Source organism: Apteryx mantelli, chromosome Z, assembly GCF_036417845.1.
Source record: "Apteryx mantelli isolate bAptMan1 chromosome Z, bAptMan1.hap1, whole genome shotgun sequence".
NCBI lineage: Eukaryota > Metazoa > Chordata > Aves > Apterygiformes > Apterygidae > Apteryx > Apteryx mantelli.
In genome coordinates, this window is record NC_090020.1 from 62,146,742 (window position 1) to 62,167,561 (window position 20,820).

The window sequence follows — 20,820 nt, forward strand, 5'->3', positions numbered from 1 at the left end:
ACACTGAAGCACACCCAAACAGCACAGCAGCAGCAATTCGCCTCCCCTCCATCACAACTTCGGAAAGGGCGTTGGGCCAGTTGCCCTGATTTTTTTAAATTAGCAGAGAGGTAGGAAAATTCCACCTTTTCCTTGATTCATTAAATATTTGCCTTTGAGGCCTTGCCCTTGGTGTAAGAGGAAAGCAAACAGCTGCACATTTTGGCCTCAGTTTCACCACATGGACGTGACACTGAACATTCAAAAAGCAGGTTTCTGTGCCCAGGATCCCCTCATGTGCGGCGTCCTTGTGTTGGTCGAGCCCCCCCTTCCTGCACAGTCAGGGAGCTGTTCAGCTGCTCAGAAATAGAAGCATTTAATTAGAAAGCCACCGGTCATTTCAATGAAATAAAGGCCTCTCTGTATGCTAAAACACCTCAGCTGAAGCTGGTGAGACTAGCAGAGCAACACATCAAAACCTTTAATATTCATCATGGTTACCTGCACAGGTAACCAAAGGAGACAGAAGACAGTGCATGCCAGGACAAAACACTGTACAAGTAAATGGTTCAGGGAGATGGAATCAAGATTTCAGAAAGCATTCAGCCAGGGCAGATTTCACATATGAAAAAAATACAAAGATTGTGGGCAACACCATCTATGAATATTTACAAGAAAGAAGGGAAAAAAATACCAGCCTTCATTTCTTTCAGCAGACAGGTAAATCCATAAAAACAGGAACGGGAAAGCACAAGCAGGACTGCAGAGCAAGTGGCGAGACAGAGCTCCCCGCTGGGTGGAAAGCCATCCACGATGCAGGAAGCAAGGAATAAACAAGTAAACTGCGGGCTCCCAGCTGCAAGGCTCAAGACAGCATGCTTCCTTTAGCATAATACACACACTTCCCATTGATGGCTAACAACCAAAGCCAGTCAGAAGTCCAACGACCTTTTCAGCAGTTACCCCCACAGAGTAAGTATTTTAGCAGCTCGTGACAACACAGAGCTAAAATGTTTGCTTGCTAAGTGTACAGAAACAGAGAAAAACTGAACTATGATAGGGGGCTGGTCCTAGGTGGGCTAGAACCAGATGGGAAGATAAAAAGCAGAAGGTTTCAATGCAGCTATGTCATATTAGAAAAATGATTCAAGTTGTGCCATGCTGAGATACTCTTCTAGAAGTAACTCAAGGATTAGTAGCACTGCTTAAGCTGCACAGTAAGTGAGTGGGTCTGACTAACTTGCATCCAAGAATTTTTAGAGAGCTCCTGAGAAACCGTCTGGACCATTGGCAATGCCTTTCCTCAGACTTGAAACACAAGGGAGATGTCAGACTGTGCAAACATACCAGCAATCAGAAAGAGTAAATGGATTGACTGGAAAAAATGAAAAAAAATTATCAATGCCCCAGAAATGCCAGTGAGAGCAACTGGGCGATTAGTTTATTAATTCTTTTCAATTCTTTGCTCATAATTGCCATCAATCAACACAGATTTAAAAGGCACGTCATATTGAACTAAACAACATTTCTGAGAAGATCAGATGTTTGTTTGTAAGCAGATGGATTTCTGTAAGACCTGAACTTGGTACCAAACAGCATTTTGATTATGGGACTTAAAGAAGAAAACAAAAAATATCATGGAACTTGATTAATCAACTAGCTAATTAAAAACAGATCTCCAGGTAGCTGTAAATGGTAAACTGTAACTTCTTTAGTTGTGTAGGTTTCTGAGATCTTGAAGGGATTTTTTGACCCTTTATACTTTTTTCCATTTTGTAGTAATTTCCTTACAGATTAGGCTGACAGAAAATAGATCGGTTCACAAGAACAATAGCTGTTTGTGCCTACACAAACAAAGAGCTCAGCCATCATGTAGCACGCACAACCCTTACGTACTCATAAATGATGGCCATGTGGTTCTGTGGGATTGAACGCCCCTTTTGGAGACCAGTGATCCTGAAGTAACGAAACAAGAAGAAAAGCAAGCCCTTGGGGGCCCTGGCAGATAATAAACGTGAGCACAAGGCCGGGCACAAAGGGCTGCTGTAAGGAAAAGGTCATGCTTTAACCGGAGGGTCATCTGCTGCTGGAAACGATTTATCAAGGCTTATGCGGGCTCTCAATCACTGCAAGTCAAAAAAGACAAAAGTGACTTTTCAAAACTCTACGTTCTGGTTTGGAGAGGTAATTTGGGACAGGCTGTAAGGCTGCGCACCCTCCCAGCCCGAGAGGAAACGCTTTGCCTGGCTGCTTCAGCTGGGAGGAAGGAGCACTGGGGCCCTGCAGAAAGCGGCCGAAAGCCTCCATCGCTGCCACAGACGCGAGCCCCGCAGGCCGAGTCCGGCATGCTGCCCCGCGCCAGCCCTCGCCGTGCTCGGCCACCCCCGTGCAGCCGTCGGGCCAGCCCCAACCGCGCCGGCCGCCTCGCAGCCTGCCCAGCACAGGGGCTGCTACGCTCTCCCTCTGCTGGGGCCTTCTGCCCACTCATAAACTCATGGATTAGTTACTTCGGCAAGCTCGATACAGTGAAATATTTACCTTTATGTTTTTAAAAGCAACATAATCTAAATTCTTTGGCCTCCGAGCTGGAGACAAAGCAGTCTTACCCAGGAACTGTGTCTGCTTGCAGGACATTAACGCCTCTGCAGCTGTGTTAGCAACGGCGTTATCAGGGCAAATCAGCAATCTCCCAAGCGCAAAGCCCTTCGTTGCAAAGGCTGGGTCCACACGAGCAGGTACAGACTGTCCTGAACTTGCTTTGCCCTCACTGCTCGCGCTGGCACCCCAAATAACGGCGCACGGCTCCAAGCCAACACGGCCACGTGGCTCCGGGACTCCAGTCACCGCCGAGCTCGGGGCCGCCGGCACCCTCCCCTGCGAGCGCAGGGCTGCGAGAAACAGCATCGCGGAGAACAGCAGGGGAGAAACGTGTCAGAACAGGACCAAAGCGTCAAACAAACCAGACTGCTTTAATCTGGATGTCCTCATCAAACAGAGGGAGAACGTGGCAAATGAAATTTGTGATAGAAAAGGATGGGGAAAGCATAAAAGAAAATGTGTACGCGGGTGCAGGGACAAAGAGGAAGAACAGGTAAAACCACCTGCCTTGAATAGCTAAGAAAGGGAATAGAAAGACAAAAGCTCATCTGATCAAAACACACGCCATTTTGCATATGTAGCTGAATTCTTACCAGAAACAGGCAATGGGCAGCTTCATTAAAAAAAAAAAAAAAAAAATTCTGGCAAATTTGTGTTTTAAACACACTGTAATGCAGTTAAGGATCAAGACCTAAACCTGGCTGCAGAAAAAAGTCTGAAAGCATGCTCTACCTGAACACATAACCCTCTAAAACAGAAATGCTTTGACACAAGTGGACTGGTTTCACTGGGGTTTATTCTCCTGAATACCTCTTTCTGATTTTCTTTCACTGTTTAGTTGAGACATTGATACTTTCAGGATAAAACCACTAGTTTTGAAACACCTTTTATTAAAAAAAAAAATCAAAACACTATTTTGACAGACCAAAACAATTCTCTTTTCCCCCTCTTTTTCCCCCAATTATCCTTTCAAAGCCTGTGAAACACAAGGTTTCTGTTCAACAGAATGTTTGAGGGTAAAGCAATACCTGTTCTTCAATGAACTAGCATAACTGGAAATACATATGGACCTAGGCATAGAAGTCCTTCTTCAGGTTGGGTCCTGCTTTGTTTCCTTGTCTTGACTGATGTTGTATCCCATCTTTTTCCTTGAGACACAACCTTGCTCTTCTGAAATCTATTCCACCCACTAATACTCAGACCTTTCTCCTGGCCAAAATCATCCTTTCCCTTACTATCCCTCCACTGCTTCTTGCTTCTCCCCCAGACATTAAACACAAATACCTTCACTTCTTTCAATATTTTTCATAACTTAACCCTCCAGACCTCTCTCCCATGGTGTCCTATATACACAGGAGCAGCTCAGGGGAGAGGGAAGAAGACTGAAAAGAACATAGAAAAACCTCTCCAAAAAGACAGTGTCCTTTCTTTCTTCAATTTTTAAGGCTCACCACACAGTACCAGGCCCTCAAAATGCTGCCAGCTAGATTAGGAACCAAGGTTTTGATACCGTAACCAAATACGTTATAGGTACTGTGCCCTCCCATTGACGCAAGGTTTCATCTCCCTGCCAAGTTTGGTGAGGACGTGGAATTGCTTAGATTGGGGCCCTCGCTCTGGACTGGCACCTGCAAAGGAACTGAAAAACTGTCCCAGACTTGTGGGACAGTTGGTGGCCGAATACTGCAAAACTTCTTTAAAAGTCTCTCTTTAAGCTGTCCAAAAGAGATGTATACTTGCTATGGCTTACTCCCAAAATAATCTCAAAAGTCTAATGCTACAATAAATACTTTTAGAACTACTTCAGACTTGGGAATTTATAGCCAATCAACAAAACAAAGAAACTCATTTGCAAGGGTTAGATTCCTTTCACATAACATTAGGATGATTATTCGATCTCTACACTGGTAAAGGAGACTGGTAAAGGTTCTACGCCAAGACTCTGGCTCAGTAAAGGACTGCATTAAAATATTTGTTTTTCAATTTTTAGCGTTAATTTTAATATTTAAAAAATTCTAATTAAAATTAATTAAAACTGTCCCTTCTCAACAAAGAGAGGGTGAGGCCCTAGAAGCATCATGCAAAGCTTTTGCTTACAGTCTGGTTTCAGGAGCTAGGAGCACTCCACGATTTGGCCCAAAGCAATGGAATCAATAAGTGCCCAGCACTTTCAAAACACATTTCATCATTAACCAGTCTCAGCTTCCCGATCTGGATAGATACTTTGAAGGTGCGCTCTACTACAACTGGGCTCAATTAGCTTCAGGAGTCTTTGAACTTTAAACAGCCCAGAACATAATTATTAAATTAGAGAGCAGATAAAGAAAGCCTACTTTCAGATGCTCCATTTCCCATTCAAAGCCATCAAATGCTCTAAATTAAGAGGGCAATTTTCCTTCCACTTCACACTAACAGCTGCTCTTTGTGCCATTTCTTCCTACGGCTGAGCTTTCAACAATAAGAACTGGAAAAGAAATTCGGCAATACTGAAAAGCATGTTGTTGAAGGCTACTTAATGACTCTGAAACACTCTTCTGTTTGGATAAAACATATTCTTTTTTGTTAGGGATACAAACTGCATTAAAACCCTACTACCGGTGGAAAATGACTGTATGAAATTTGGATACGAGCATGTAATTTGTCTTCCACACACTTCAGTTCCTTGGATTGTTCACTTTATTGCCAGTCGAAGCATCTAGTAAGTCAAAGTAATTCCTGGCAAGCAGTTTCAGCATGCACAGGTTAAGAAGTTTTAAAGTCACAGGTGACGGATAAACATCATGTCTGTTTGGGCATTCTTACAGGGCTACCATCAACTTCTGATGACTAGCAGCCATCAGGAAAGGTCACCGAGAGTGGAGCACAGAAACCCTCAAGCTAGCCCTGACATGAGCCAGTCAGCTCATCTGTGTTGCATCCACAGGGTGAATTCAGCTGGACCCGGAGGGAAGGGCTTCACAGATAACAGAGACAAGCACGTAGGGTAAACAGAGACTCGATGGGACCAGCAACTGGTTAAACCAGGAAGCAGTCTCAACTGTGATCCTGCTGGCGCTCCCTCTGCGGGGAATAACACCGAACAACGAGATGCCTGCAGCGACTGAGGCCTTCTGAACCTCCAGGGCAAGCTGGGTCACAATCACACAGCAGGCCTCATGCCACATTTGATGCAGAAACTAAGTTTCAGTCCTACACTACTTAACTTTTAAAAGTTAAATCCAACCATTTTTCCCTCTCCTTAAAAACAGACATTTTTTCCTGTAGTTTGCAGAGGGTGAGAGAGAATTTGTACTACTGAGACTGACTTGGGTGGCTTAAAAAAACAAACCAAAAGACATGGAACAACAGCTCTAGTGTGTGGCCTCAGATAGGCTGGTGAACATTTAGCTCAGGAAAGCTATACTAAGACTCTGAAAGAAATTTGATTTTAAAGTCTAGTTTTAGCCACAGCTCCCTTCATTCTTTTGAAGCTTTTTAATTAAAAAGACAATTAGATCTGAACTGCATCTGCTGTGGTTAGAGGCCATGGGAATATGATGATTCACACACACTTAAGAAACCCTTTGTAAAGGATTCAGCATTGTGCATTGTGGTAGTCTGTCACATAACACCAAGAACACAGAATTAAAACTATGCAGCACTTGAAGAGTTAATCTTTTTAACTTGATTTTTTCTGCTACTAAACTAGTTACCAGAGACAAATGCAACGTTAGAGTGAACTTGTGAGGAATCCCATGCCAGAGATGCCTTTGCTAGCTAGGATTAGGCTGTTCCTTCCTTTTCCTCTGCTATTACTTTCTGTGTTCTGTCTGACAGAGCCCAAAGGACAAAACATCTCCTTTAAAACCCACACTGAGGTTCCTGACAAGTTTCTCATCTGAAAAGGTTTACCAAAAAAAAAAAAAATTCTTCTACTGTAGCATATCCTGTAACAGACTCTAGTGAAACCACCTGCCCAGCCAATGTGGGCTGGGTTTATTGCAATGGGTTTCTACGCAACAAAAGAGGAAGAAGGCCACTAGTCCTATGATCCTTGACTCTTCCTGTTGTGAAATACACTTGAAGGGTGAGCAATTGACAGGAGGAGGCAGAACACAGAAACTTGTCCCCTCTGGGTTTCAAAGTGATGGGGTGGAGGGAATCGACTACCTCTTGATCATGCAGAACAGTCCCCAGAGGAAACACTGGAGGGATTGACCATGTACATGAAGAGACCTAGAAAGAGCCCCATTCCTCTTCGGGAGTAATAGTGGATTTGTCTCTCTTACTTACGTGCACTTTCATTTCGTTAGCTACTGTTGTTGACATCATGATGCAACAGATGATAGTTACCAGGATGAAGTAAAGCGCATACATGAAGCGGGTACTTGTTGACTGCTTTATCTTGGGGCAGCATTTGCAGCACAAGGAACAAGCAGCAGTACCACAGCAGCAGGCCAGCTGGAAAGCAAGACAAAAATACATGTCATTCCATCATCACTGCTAGCTTTCTATTGCCTAAGTCAGACAGGAAAGCTGGGAGACTTCCTATGAAACTCCAGGACTTCTTAAGTCATCTCCTCCCATCTGATCAGTATTGAAGTGCAAACAGATTGTCTTGTTCATCAAAAGTCGCCAGGTTTAAACATATCAATTTCTAGTTTTCCCACACACTAAGAATGAAGGCAAGTATGAACTGCTCCTGATTTCTTAATCCTATTTTCTGATATCTCTATGCAGTTTATGGTCCTGGTATGTTTTGCCCAACAGAACAGTGAACAAACTCGCTTTCCTGTAATATACTCTCCCGCCTCCACGGTGAATAAACAAATCTGTGCAAGAAGGACACAGACTGCAGATGTTTGCTTTTAGCATAGGGACAAAATGACTTTGTTTCTGAAACAAGCTGGAGAGGGGTTTTGCTTCACAACAAGCTGTATAGACACATTTTCAATTCATCAAAGTCATACTGTACTTTTCAAGGTGCGGTACGTACATACAGGAGCACACTTCTTTTTGCCACAAACTTTCTGTGCTACTAAAGACTGAGCAAATTAAAGGTGGGAAGCTGCTTAAGCCACACTTTGGGATAGTTGTGCTCAAGGCTGCATAACAAACAACCACAACAAAAACACTGATAGTCCTAAATCTTGGGCAGTAGAGGAAGAACATGGAAATATATTTTCGTTCTAGCTTACTGCAAACAAAGCAAGAGAGAGATGAATGTGAAGATCAAATATATATGTGTGTGTGTGTATATGTATACACACACACACACACATATATATATAAAATATACAAAAAGAAGCTTGTGTACACACATACAAGCCCCTCATGTAAAGCAGCAGTGTCCCTGGCCAGGCCCTTCCTTGCAAAAGGAGCCACACGAAGCTGCCTCTGCTGAGCAAGCAGTGGTGACCAGAGGAGACAGCTGAGCACGTGTGCTGGTGGGATGCCACCTCCCGCAGCCCTAGCGCCGCTCATCACCGCTCCCCTCCGCAGGGGCCACCTGTGGCCAGTGCCTGGCACAGCAGCGGGACGCTGCCGGGGCCGGGGCACACGGTGCGCCAAGAGCCGCTGAGGCCGCTTTGCCCCGTGTTTCCTCAGCCCTGCGAGGCGACGCAGGGACAGAACCGCAGCTCTGCCCAGATGTTCAGGAAACCCCGCTGCTGCCCAGCAAGTAGCTGTACACGACGGCTGGCATTTCTTAGCCCTTGCCACGGGTTTCAAAATGCACTTGTTTTTTCACCGAGGGATACGTTCTAATCAGCAAAAGCCACATTTAAGCTGCCTTGACAAACTTCACTTGCTTGTATGCATCTTTAGACACTAAACCATCTCATACTATTTTCCTCCTAAGACACTTCCTCTTTCAATATCGAAGACTGTCCAGCCTGGAGAAAAAGGCAACGGTTTGATGAGTTTGTTTGCAGACATGCGTATCTGATACAACTCCACAGACTCTCACATATACACTGGTTGGTCAAAGAGCCCTAAATGATTTTGAAGAATTGTCTTGGAAGGACTTGCAGCTTATTATTTCCTTGCAGTTATTATCAGTTGCAACACCCAAGCCCAGGCTTCCTGCCTTCAGCCCCACACAACGGGTATATCGAATGAAGCGAGGTCTCATCTACTGATGGCTGCTCAGCTTTTACAACAAATAAAATGGGGATGGTCCAACTCAACTCCTGCTCTACAGCACTCTCAACTCACCACCGAATCTCACACCAGAGGAGAGACCAGCCTCAAAGCAAGCAACTGCTAAAACTGCTGCTGCAAACAAAAAAAAACCCAAATGCACAAAGTTCAAATTGTGGTGAATAAACAGAAAGGGCTCACATTGGCACTAAGTTAGAATAAAAAGCACTATGTGCCTAAACACATCATGCAAGTGTACTTCTGAAACAGAAGGCGATGGGGCTGAATGGATATTTTAATTTTGATATGTACTGAAATTAAGTTAATGTTTACAGCATCAACTACTAGACAAAGAAATAATGAAGCTATGGCAAGTTACTGATTCAGCAAACAAATGGAATAGTAGTATTTCAAACCAAAAATGTATCAGATAAGTATAAGCCATCCACTTAAGAATTATGTAAAAAAAAGAAAAGACAAGTACTAGAGCTCTTTTCAATCTGTATCAACTTGAAGGTTCAAACTATCCAGGTTGAACTTCAAGTGCTGGCTATATTCACCATAAGGTTAAAAACTGTCATAAAGAATTAAAAAGGTATGCAGCTTTGGCATTTGTAAGAGTGAGAGGGGAACAACATTTTCCTAAGCCAGGTGCCACACAGCTCTGCCAGTGAAACCTCATTCATGTCCAACAATGTGTCTGCTATTCCAGTCCTGGGTCTCTGGGGCTGCTATTTAAAGCAACAAATACTTAAATAGAACATAACTCATTTATACTTTGTACCACATTATTTACAGAGACTTTAATGATAGCTTCTAATAGCTGCCATGTAAGTTGCAAGTTGGCAGTATTTGTGAAAAATACCAGTGCAACCACCTTATTTCATAGGCACTCCTTTAAGCATTCTGAATAGCCATAGAAACTCTAGAAAGTTGGTTAGGTTATTGTGCCGCAGCCTCAAGCCTCTCTCTCTTAAAAAAAAAAAAATTTTTTTTTTTTTAAAAACTCTGGCTATGAGCAGCAACATTCCAGAGTGGACCACAGTGAAATGGGTGTTATCCAAACGTAAATGAAAACAGTCTCTGTGTCAAGAAGTAAGATGCTGGCAGCACATTACTGGCCTGAGAGGTTTCAAAGACGTTACCTTTGGATGACAGAGCTCAAGTCCACCTCCACAGCAAACTGTTAGAGAGGTTGCCCTTAAAGGGCAACTACACTGTGGAGTCTCTCTAATTCCACATGCCTTACTATGGGCATGGCCCAACTCACCTCACCTCTTTCTTCCCACCACTGTAAGATCAGCTGCCCTGCCCAGGGACTCAGGACCTACAGGTGCAGAAGTGCAAGCCACTGAGAAATCTCTTAACATGTTGAAAAACAGGCTGTGAAGAAGCAAGTAATGTCACAAACCTTTTACATGTTATTTAGCTGATCATTAAACAAGTCTGCAGGGAAAATATAGTTATGGATCACTTCTAATTTCTCTGGAACACTATTTTTTGCCAGACCTAGTCAAAAGCTGAAAACTCACCCCCCAGCACAAATTCTGGGGGAAAAACAAACAATAACTTGCATCCTGTTTCAGAGCAACAAAAGCTCCTCCAGAGGATGAGTCCTGAAGAACAAAACATGCTTCATAGTTTTCAGAACAAAAACCAGAGAACCGAAGATCCAAAACTTCTACAAACAGGCAGGTCTTGAGAATCCTGGTCCGCACCTACAGAGCTGGGAGCCAAGCTCTCCATCCCAAGATGTGATCCCTGGGAGTCCTGGGTTCCCAAGAGCCCAGCACCACCACAACAGAAAGTCAGGCTGCTCTGGCAGAAGTTCGTCACATCTGCAGGAGATTCTGGCTTAAACTCTTTCTGGTCCAAAGAGTCCCACAAGTTAGCAGTAAGCAGGAGTATGCACGGCCATCCCAATTCCCTCTCCAGTCTTACATCTCCTCTTTGTTTGTGGACAAGCATCAGTGTCTGACAATAATTACAAGGACTACATAAATATTTGTGCTTTCCACAAATATTTATAACCAACCTCCCCCATCGTGCTAATCTACCGAGCAGTCAGGCCTTCACAACACAGCCTGGTTATCTGCTCTGCTCACTGCTACCCTTTAGGAGCTCAAAGAGAGTGCAATGCTAGCATATTGGAAATTCTGAAATTGGAGTATCCAATATACTTGCAGAGAGTTCAGTGATTTGAACTGGCTGGATAATGGTTGATCTGACACACTGGCTTCACAGTACTGGCTGTGGAAAGCAGCGGTGGAAACTTTTTTGTTTAAAAAAAAAAACCTTATTCAATGTACAGTTTCACATCCGTTTCTTTTGGTGGCAGGATTGGCTTAAGAGCCACTGGCTCTCCCCAGCCTTTCTCCTCTGCCAGCCACTTGCTCTTACCCTTGCACCAGCATCTCACTAGCAGTTATAAGAGCTGTTTCTGCTGCTGGGGGTAACCAAATAAAGAAATCAGCTGGGTTAAAAAAAGGGGGGGGGAAGGAAAATGAACAGTCCTTCTCAGTCACCTGATGATATTTGCTATGCAATGACAGAACTAGTTCTACCATGTGAACCGAGGGGACAGCAAAGGTCAGTCCCACACACTTAGACCCAACCAATTCAGCTCCTCTGGACGGACACGTTGCAACGGTATTTTTCTATTGCTTCATTTGAGAAGAGCGCAGAAGGTCCCTGTCAGACCGGGGGAACGGCCATTTTACACCCACACAGTGAAGACCAGAAACTAGAAACAGTGCAGTACAGACTACACAACAGCCCTAGTCAGGGCTAACCCTTTTTCCAAGTATAGGCAGCCCTGGATATATCTGCACACTCCTGTCCTATTTCAGCCTGGGCACACCTAAGGCTAAAAAAACGTTACGCAGGTTAACAAAACAGGGTAAAAGCAGGTTTAGCACCTTGCGTGTGAGCTGCCCCTTCCCTACAATGAATAGTACATCACCATATACTCAACATCTGCCATGTGTAAGTTTTTGCAAGTCTACAATCCAAGCTGATAAATCAGCAGAACTAGATACAACAGTAATGTTAAGCATGCACATAATTATTTACATACAAGATTGAGCTGTAAAGTGGATATGTCCTGCCTACTGCTTTTATAGAGACAGCGACATTTTAGGAAGGTATTTTCCAGAGACATTTCCAAAAAAAATCTCAAGCGTCATTGAAAATATTTTGTGTAGCCATTAAAAGAAAGTCCATTAAAACAAAGTGTATCTCAGTACAGGAGTTTCAGGATCGCTGGCCAAAATAGCTTATGGTATTTTTAATATACACAAACCATAGGAAAGTATCAAACTTGTCACAGTGAAGCACTCTTCCTTTTGGGAGACTTAAGCAGAAATGGTAAAAATCAAAGTGAAGAATAGCAGATTAAATAAAAAAAGTGCATGCTTACATGAAATGAAGACTTAACAGTGCTTCATCTCTTTCCTTCTAAATTACTGCCCAGACAGTGTAGACAGAAAGATTACATGCCTTCTGGACATTTCATAGAGCAAAGGAATGTGCCTTGCTGAAGCTTCTTTTCATGAGGGCTTAGTTTTTCATAAATTGTTCGACTACTTGACTACCAGCATTAGCCAGGCCATAAGGTTTGCAAATAATGGGGTCAGTGATCTGTTAAAAGCAAAGTTTACCAAAAATGCCCAAACAACTCTCACAGCAACATGAAGCATCAAAGCAGGCTGAGAGAGCAAGGCAGCATGCCCTGCACAGCTAATCTCCGGAAGTGGTTACGCTCCAACACTTGGACCTTTTATTTCAGGAAGAAACATCAAGCAAGCAAATTACCCTGTTAGTGCACTGCTTCACAGAAACGAGAGGTGCCCGAGGCCAGGGGTCCCAAGCGCTAGGATCTGGGATCAGGCTGTTACTGAACCCCCCTGCTCCTATGCGCACAGGCTTTGCAAAAGCTTCTTCAATCACCTGCATGACTGCAGAATGGTTTGCTTGTCCCTACGAAGTAACTAAATTCACTGAAGAAACTTTATTTTGTCTTTTATCAGTCTTAGCTGTCTTTTCAATACTTCTTTAATATTCAGACCGATCACGTGGCCTAAGCCAAGAGATTTTGTGACCGGCATACCAGTTAATTAACTGGCAACCTATTTTTAGGAGTACACCTCACACTGAGAACTGTGAAAAATTAAAACTGACTTCAGAGAAAAGTCACGCCAGCACAAGCATTGCCTGAACACTCCTTTCCAGCGAGGCTAACGTGCTCTAAGTTGAATTTCTAAAATGAAGGGTATGTGTACGGCACAATGGGGCAAAACTACCATATAGTAGGAAGTAGTTCAAAACCTAAACGAGAAAGTAGCTTCTAGGACAGCTACACTGGGAGTGAAAACACAGGCAAGCTACTGTCAAACTCTGGCAGAGCAGAAATTAAGCCCTTGACTGAACTGCGGATGAGGATCTTTTGTCTTTATGCTCAAACATTACTAAGTGGTGACTCAGCTCAGCATTAGAAAAAACAAAACATGACACTGAAATTTCTAAATTAAAGAGTGCTCCTCTCCTGATGATTTTGGAAACTTCAAGACAATTCTTTAGTCTGACACTGATCCCAGTATCACAGTGTTTCACATCACCCAGTTCCCAGTAGTACAGCTACTCCCTAAGTTATTGGGCTCAGTACAGTCTGTCTGGATTTGACAGCAGTATGAAATACTCAGTCTGTCCCTCCTAGTGGTTAATTACATTTATCACTAAAAATAGCAAAAAACCAAAAACAAACAAACAAAAAAACCTTTGAAATTTGTCTGCTACAGTTTTCAGGCAGTGGTTCTTGCTGAGGCTTTCTTTGCTACCTTAGAGAGCCTTTTAAATATCTGGTGTTTTCTTCCTGTTCATCAAACAAGGAGCTCAAACTGTTCAGCCCAATTCTCTCATTTGAAGGCTGTAAGACACTTCCTCCAGCAACTTCAGGTTCCTGTCTGCTGTCCTGTCATTTTGTATCTCACAATTTTCGTATCTGCAGGTGGTTCCAGCTAATACTGCAGGCACATCTCTTTGCCTTTCATGGCAAAGAAGCTACTAAGCTAAGAGCAACTGGAAGATGAAAGACAAGCCAGCAATAGCAAAGTCTGACAATTTAAGGCCATCACTTCCATCCAATTAGCAGATTTTCTCCAGTTTAGCTCTGATGCTCAAGACCAGCACTCTAGAGGCAGAACGATATAATGAAGCAACATGGTGCATCACCAGGGATGGAAAGAACCTAGAACATGTTGTTAAAGGAAGATAACTGCTTAAATCCATAAAACATAGGAGTGAGGAAGCAGTTAAAACAAAATCTCCATATATATTGATTTAAAACCATGCAGCTGGAACAGCTGCTTCAGTTTTGAACAAACTGACAGCTTGAAGCCATTTTGCAAAGATGTTTTGTCTTTAAAAGGTATTTTTGGTACTGAGTTCAAGCAGACTTCAAGGGGAGGAAAGATATTAACACCTTCATACAAACTGACAAAGCCAGCAAACTGGAATGAAAGGTTAACTCTTTCTTGCCACATCATATTAAAACAAAACAAATCCCTTTAATTGCCCAAGGCTTTGCTAAAGACCTTCCAGTGTCACCACAGCCAACTTCACACACATTTCCAGCTTGATAGATTCAAAATGGAACCTGTTTATGACTTCCTATTGCTTTTTTTTTCCTGTTTAGAGTTGTTAAATAGCATTACAATGACTACTCAAGAAATATCTTGAATAATATTTCTGAAACGCTATTCTGCCAAGCTTTAATAAAAAAGGGAAAAACATGCAAGTTAGGACTTTTCAGAAAAAGTTAACAACAGATCCTGTTTAAATTTAGTTTAACAGATGATACATTTTGGATCAGTTTTACTGTGCAGAAAGAGAAACGTAAAACTTGCCATTTTCAGACTGTGAGCTCTTCTATATATTTAAAAATCTGAGCATTACTAACTGCAAAGATCAGCCCTAGTATAGTTATGACTAACTGTCTCGATAACAAGATTACTAGGCGTGTCGGGACTCTCTGCAAAACAAACACGGAGCCAACTTCCCACAACAACTGTCACTGTAAACAGTACAACCCCGAAAGCGCTTGCCGGTTCTGTCACTCCAATAACCTCACGCTGTAGCGTAACAACCTTCAGACACCACCTACTAGCACTTTAAACAGGAAAAGGCTTTAAGCCTGTTGGGAGAACAGACGCAATAGCATGCATTCAAAATAGCAGAGATTCAATGATTTTATTTTAAATAATTGCCCCACAAGAGAGGGCAATTTCCTACGAAGGCACTCAATTCAAGGATATCCTTAAAAAACAAGAATACTCTCAATGCTAGCACTGAAGCCTGTTCCTTGGGTGACCTGAACAACACAGCAGGTCAAACTAAGTACAGTAGTCAGAATAGTCCATCAGGCCCCCAAAATCTAGGAAGCCAGGCACTTGACATGTCAAACTGTATTACAGTCCCATAGAGCTGGGAAAGAAACAGAAGTGCCATTAATTCAGATACAAGAAGATCCTCGGAAGTAACCTGAAGTCGAAGGGTCTTCCCAGGGCCCTGCTGAGAACATTGTTTGACCCCAGGGTGCGTTTTGGACAACAGAGGCCACCAGCTCCAGGCGAGACCTTCAGCTCACGCTGCAGTCGCAGCTAACGCTCTCATTCGATTACTCCCCTTGCACAAGTATGTCTTGCACTGGCAGCTACGAGCACACACTTCTACTGCCAGCCTCAGCGATGAAAAAGGCCACCCTAGGACACCTCCACTTGCGAAAAAGCAGACACAGGATTTTAATCCACTCCCAGAGAAGTACTCCCTTGCCGTTAAAGATAAGGTCCTGCCCTTACACAGCCTTCGCTCTGTGGCTGTGGAGTGTTGGGTGTTTCAGCTGGCTCTTTAAAACCGCAGTGCAACCAAGTGACAATCACTGCGGGACACGAGAATAAAGGCTGAAAAATTACGCAGCAACAGGCATGCGAAAGAGTATCTTCTGCCTCTTGTGTCTTCCAAAGACAGGATTACTTAGAAATCAACCTAACAGCAAGTGTCAAATGATACAGCACTTAGGAGATCTCACTGTCAGCTGGTTGCTTTCACCTCCCTTTCCAGTGGCTTGTGTATACATCAGCAATTTTTTTCCAAATATGATAAAGAGATAGGGGCCTCAAAAATATTAAATTCTTACAATTTCCATGAACACAGGCAAGCGGGTTAGCAGAGGAAAATGATCTCTTAACCCTAAATGAAGAAAAAGCTGCAACATAAGGTCATGATTAGAAAAGGAATCGACATAAGATACCAACCTCAACACACAAAGCTGTAGAAAACCAGACTTTGCTAATTAAATTGCTCAGACAACCATTTGTTGTAAAATAAAACCTCTACGTTTTTGCAAACTGGGAAAAAAGTCCCTTCCCACCCTGTTTTTCCTAAGTGTATTTAAGAGCCCTTAGGACACAACGATATTCCAAATCAGACCTCAGATAACCAGTTTCATCTTAAATCATGACTGACACAGGTGGGGGCACAGAGGGGTATGGAAAGACAGCTGCGACAGTGGTTAAAACCCATAACTAATCTCACTCCCCCCCCCCCCCCCCAAACGGATCGGTTCAGGTGAGGTGCAGCAACCCAAGCCCTCTGCCGCAGGAAGGCCACCGGCACCAGGGCCGCGGCCCATCCTGCCACGGCACGGTGCAGGGAGACGGGGAGAGCATGAGGGCAGGACGGAGGGAAAAGCGCCCCTCTGAAGCCCCTGCTTCTTCCCCTTGCCCCAAAAGCCATGAGCCCCCAAAGTCATAAGACTGGCCTAAGCCATAACTTTAAATAAAGCTTTTTTTATTTTCTTTAAACTCTCAGAGTTAGAGGTCTGGGTATAAAATAAAAAACTGTGGTACGTATCTACTTGTGGCACATCTTACTGAATTTATCACATGAAAAGATTTCTAAGTGCTGAGTAGTATTAAAGAAAGCACTCGAGATTTGCCAGGCCTACAAAATTAGCTTTGGACTGTTTCTAGATGTTAATTATTATCAGTTCTAATTGGAAAACACATCTTCATGAACAACTCGGCTACAACACATTGCCACCTAAAACCTAAATGTTAAATATTTAAATTACATTTATTTAACTCTGGAAAAAACATTCATTGTAATAAAGATTTTCCGCAACAGCTGCTTTTCTTAACCATGATCTCAACTTTATTCTCATGAGAATAACTACAGAAGAAAAGCCAAATGTAAAATCCTGTTTCCTGTCAATTTAAGCAGATGTTTTTATGTAATCAAAAGCAAACTCCTATTGTGGAGGCCCAAACTAGACTATACCCTCACTACATTCTGAAAAAGAGTCTACCAAAGAAAGATCAGAAAAAGAAGAAATATGTAGCAAGTTTGTTACAGCAGAGAAACCTAAATATCGCAATTCTCTTTAAAGTAAGTTTGGATATTGCCCGACGCGAACCAGTTGCAGAAACTAAAGTTTATAAATGGCCAAGTATTTTGAGAGCAAGCTCCCAGGGTCTACTTGGCAAGGATGCAAGTTGCATAGTAATGTTAATTAAGATTATTTCTAATAATTTTCAAGTGCAAAATCAGCAGAACTGAAATACACTCAAGTCTGGCAGCTTGCCACTGTATCCTTTAACAACAGGAATTTTTTTCTGAGAAATCTGAATGCATTTATTCAGATAGCCATCATCGAGTGGATGTTTAGCATGGTTTGACCTGAAAACAAAAATAATAACTCGTCTACTTCTCACCAGGAAAATTTGCTGGCATTAAGAATGGGGAAAATGGATAGCCAAGTCATTAACTCACGGCATCACTTTGGTATCAGCCACAGACATCCAAGTATGATAACTGCACTTTTACAACTCGCAAGGACAACACCAAAATTCTCAGCAAGTTCTCAGAAAGCAGAGCTACAGAAACAAAGGCAGGCAGAGATATGCAGGGCAAAAGCACTTCATACCAAAAAACATGGGATACCAAACCAGTTAAACTAGTATTTTTTAGGGAAAAAGGAGGGATACAACACCAGTATTTGTCAGGACTCATTTTATAAAGTTCATCCTCTCTCAAGCACATCTTCTCCATATCTGAAGGCAGGATTAACTTCATAGTCTGGAGAAGATTTAAAGAGAGGCCAAATTTTTTCTTGTTTTTCTAGCTTGATTAACACTACCTATAAAACATTTGAGGGAGTTGGTTTGACAGAGAAGGAGGAAATTCTATCCCTTTTTTTGTGTGTGTGTATATTAGAAGAAATCATATTGAACAAACAACCTCACCCCATCAAGGGTTGAGATTCATCTACGTATGAATGCAAAGATCATTCTTCCTTAAAAAAAAGTCCCATTGCACACTACTGAAACACGGTTTATGTCAGTTATCTTGGCACAGAGATAGGTCATCCGCAGTAAGAGTTTGCTGGTATAACTCCAGCAATATGCCATATTTGGCATAGATATATCTTACATCAAAAAACAATGCTTGAACCAGCAGAATGCATTTCCCCAGGGTATTGCATAATTTTGGCACTATGACTGCATCTGCTTCAGGGCTTTTGCTTAGACTCCAACACCACCATGGAGTTTAGTTTATTTTCAGACTTCTTAAGTGACATATCAGTATCAATGAAACATTACTATAGATACTACTACATAGGATAGTAGCAGTAGTTTTTAAAATGCTTCAAGATTTGGTCACACTAAAATGACATCATTCACCATGAGTCTCAGCATAAAAGCAGTTAAGGTGCCATGAACAGCCATGACCCACTACCGAACAGCACCTACCAACAGCACTGCTGTCATTTGCACACTATGGAACAGATTGAGCTGGTCTAAAACTTGTTTCACATGCTGCCAAAATACATGTGAAGAAGCAGCCAAGGAGACCCCCTCCTCTAACAGGAATATTAGCCAGCACTGTTACTGCTTTCACCCGTGACCATCGACAGCTGTTTGATTAGGTGCAGAGGAGCGTGCACGGGAGCGCGGCACGGGGCATGCACAGAAATCCTCCCGGCCGCTGAGCGCTGAGAAAACCGCAGCTGGAGGCGCAAACCTAGCCTGGGATTTCACGTTTCAAGAAAGATCTGAGCTTTTTCCAGATGGTGCACACAAAAATAAGAGAATAATCGCAAGCTGAGGGTGGGCAGAGCGACCAGCGAGGGAACACCAACACAGTTAGGGCTGTTCAGGTCTTTAAACATGTAAAACAGCAAGAATAAGCTCTCTGGCTGGTCCGTAGCAGGCAGGACAGGTAGCAACAGGTTTCTGTTGCAGAAGCAGAGATTTGGGAAAGTGAAGCACAAGAATGAAGCGCCTGGGGAGATGATGCAGTCTAGCAACAGGCCGGGCAGGCCGCTGGCAAGAACGCAAGTCCATCCGTGGGGTGCAGCGACGAAACAGGTCTGGATGGGACCCTGAGAGATCACCTTTACCCGGTGCCACACCGCTCACCCATCACAACTGGCACAGTAAAGAAAAAGAGTATTTCCATAAGATGCAGCGAAGGGATTTACCCCCTCTTGGATGCCGAAAGGCGGAGGTCCCACACCGCCCTGCGCTGCCTCCCTCACCACGCGCCTTGCTTCATCACTTGCTTCCCCCGCCAGCACCAGCACTCGCTGAACCTTTCCACAAGCCAAATTTACGTGAGCTTATGAAAGGGCCTGACCAGCACCAGAGCCCGGGTGGCGCCAGGCAGCCAGGAGCTGGTAGGCAGAAGTAAGGCTATTCCACCTCTCTGTATTATGGGGTCTCATTTCCCCACCAACAGGTACCAACGCAATCATATAACCCCTCTTTTAGCTTGGTGTGTGTCAGGCAATTTGCTTCTGTTTCCCCTTCAGGGATTATTCTTTGTATTGCAGGTCTATCGGAAAGGCTTTTTCCTCCATACCCGTTTCTTCATTCACATCGCACTGCCCTGCTACAGGCCTTCAAAGCATAACAACGCTTCACCGTAAGCACCGGCGTCCAGAGGGCAGGCGGCATAAGCGCCCATCGCGCTCAAACACCCGCGCCCCGCACTTCAGGGGCCACCTGCGCAGGGCGCTTCGCAAAAGGAGGAAAGCGAGCTTTTCCCTGGGCACCACCAACACCGCCGTCGGCACCCAGAGCAGACACCTCCGTGCGAGCCAGCCCCCCCCCGACAGCTGCCGCTGCTGCTCCGGGAGGTTACGGCGCCCGGCAGCGCGCCCCGCGCCGCCCCTACCGCCGTCCCGAAGGGGCGGCAAGCGGCGCGGCGGCGCAGACCTCCGCGGCCCCCGGCGGCGGCGCCGCCTCCCGCCGCGGCCCCGCGCGGCCCGGCCGCACCTGCCGCGCTGACCCGGCCCGGGGCGCCGCCTGCCCGCGCCGCGCCCCCCCGCGCCCCCCCGCGCCCTACCTGCCCGGCGCAGCAGGGCGCCGACATGCCGGCGGCGCGGCGCGGCGCGGTCCGGTCCGGTCCGGTCCGGCGCGGCGCGGGCTCGCTCGTTCGCTCCCTCCCTCACAGCGGTGCGGCGCCCGGCGGCGGCCGCCCCATGCGGGCAGGGCAGGGCAGGGCAGGGCCGGGCCGGGCCGGGCTGTGTCGTGCCGGGCGGGGCAGGGCTGTGCCGGCCCGGCTCGGCAGCGCGCGGGGCACTACCGCCGCCGCGGGCGGGGCGGCGCCGCCTCCGCCGCCCCCAGGCCGGGCCCGGCCCCTGCGCGGGGCTTCCGCTGTCGTCAGCCCGCGCCGCGGCGGCGGCGGCCGGGGAGCCGCTTGCTCGGGAGGCCGGACGCGCGGGCCGCTCCGCGGGAGCAGCTGCGGCGGCGGCGGCGGCAGCAGCGCCCCGAGCCCGCTCCCGCCTGGCGGCTGTCGCGGTACCCCGGCACCTCGGTACCCCGGCTCGGCCAAGCGGGCGCCTTTGGTTGTTTCGGCACCGCCGCTCTCTTGGACGGGGCCGCCCCTGACGCAGCAGGCTGCCGCCTCCCAAAATGCGGGTTTCCCCTGCTCCCGGGGGAGCATATTAAATTCAGTCCAGGCTGAGGTGCGTGTTTGAAATCGCAGGCAGCTCGTGTGGCAGATTCGGATCTTTTGACCCCGGAGCCCAGCCCGCCCGCCCGCCTGCCGGGTGCTGCTGCTCGC

The 20,820-nt window shown here is 45.2% G+C and overlaps 1 protein-coding gene across 2 annotated transcripts in view; it reads right to left on the reverse strand.

Annotated features, from left to right (window-relative positions):
* Window positions 1–20,141, reverse strand: part of SERINC5 (serine incorporator 5) — a 46,296-nt gene extending 26,155 nt beyond the window's left edge. For both annotated transcript variants that reach the window (XM_067316253.1, XM_067316251.1), the window contains exons 1-2: window positions 20,101–20,141; window positions 6,850–7,017 (exon numbers count right to left, since the gene is read on the reverse strand). In XM_067316253.1, the coding sequence (XP_067172354.1) occupies window positions 6,850–7,017; window positions 20,101–20,127 (195 nt within the window). In that variant the 5' untranslated portion in view covers window positions 20,128–20,141. The remainder of the gene's footprint in view (window positions 1–6,849; window positions 7,018–20,100) is intronic.
* Between the last annotated feature and the right edge of the window lie 679 nt (window positions 20,142–20,820).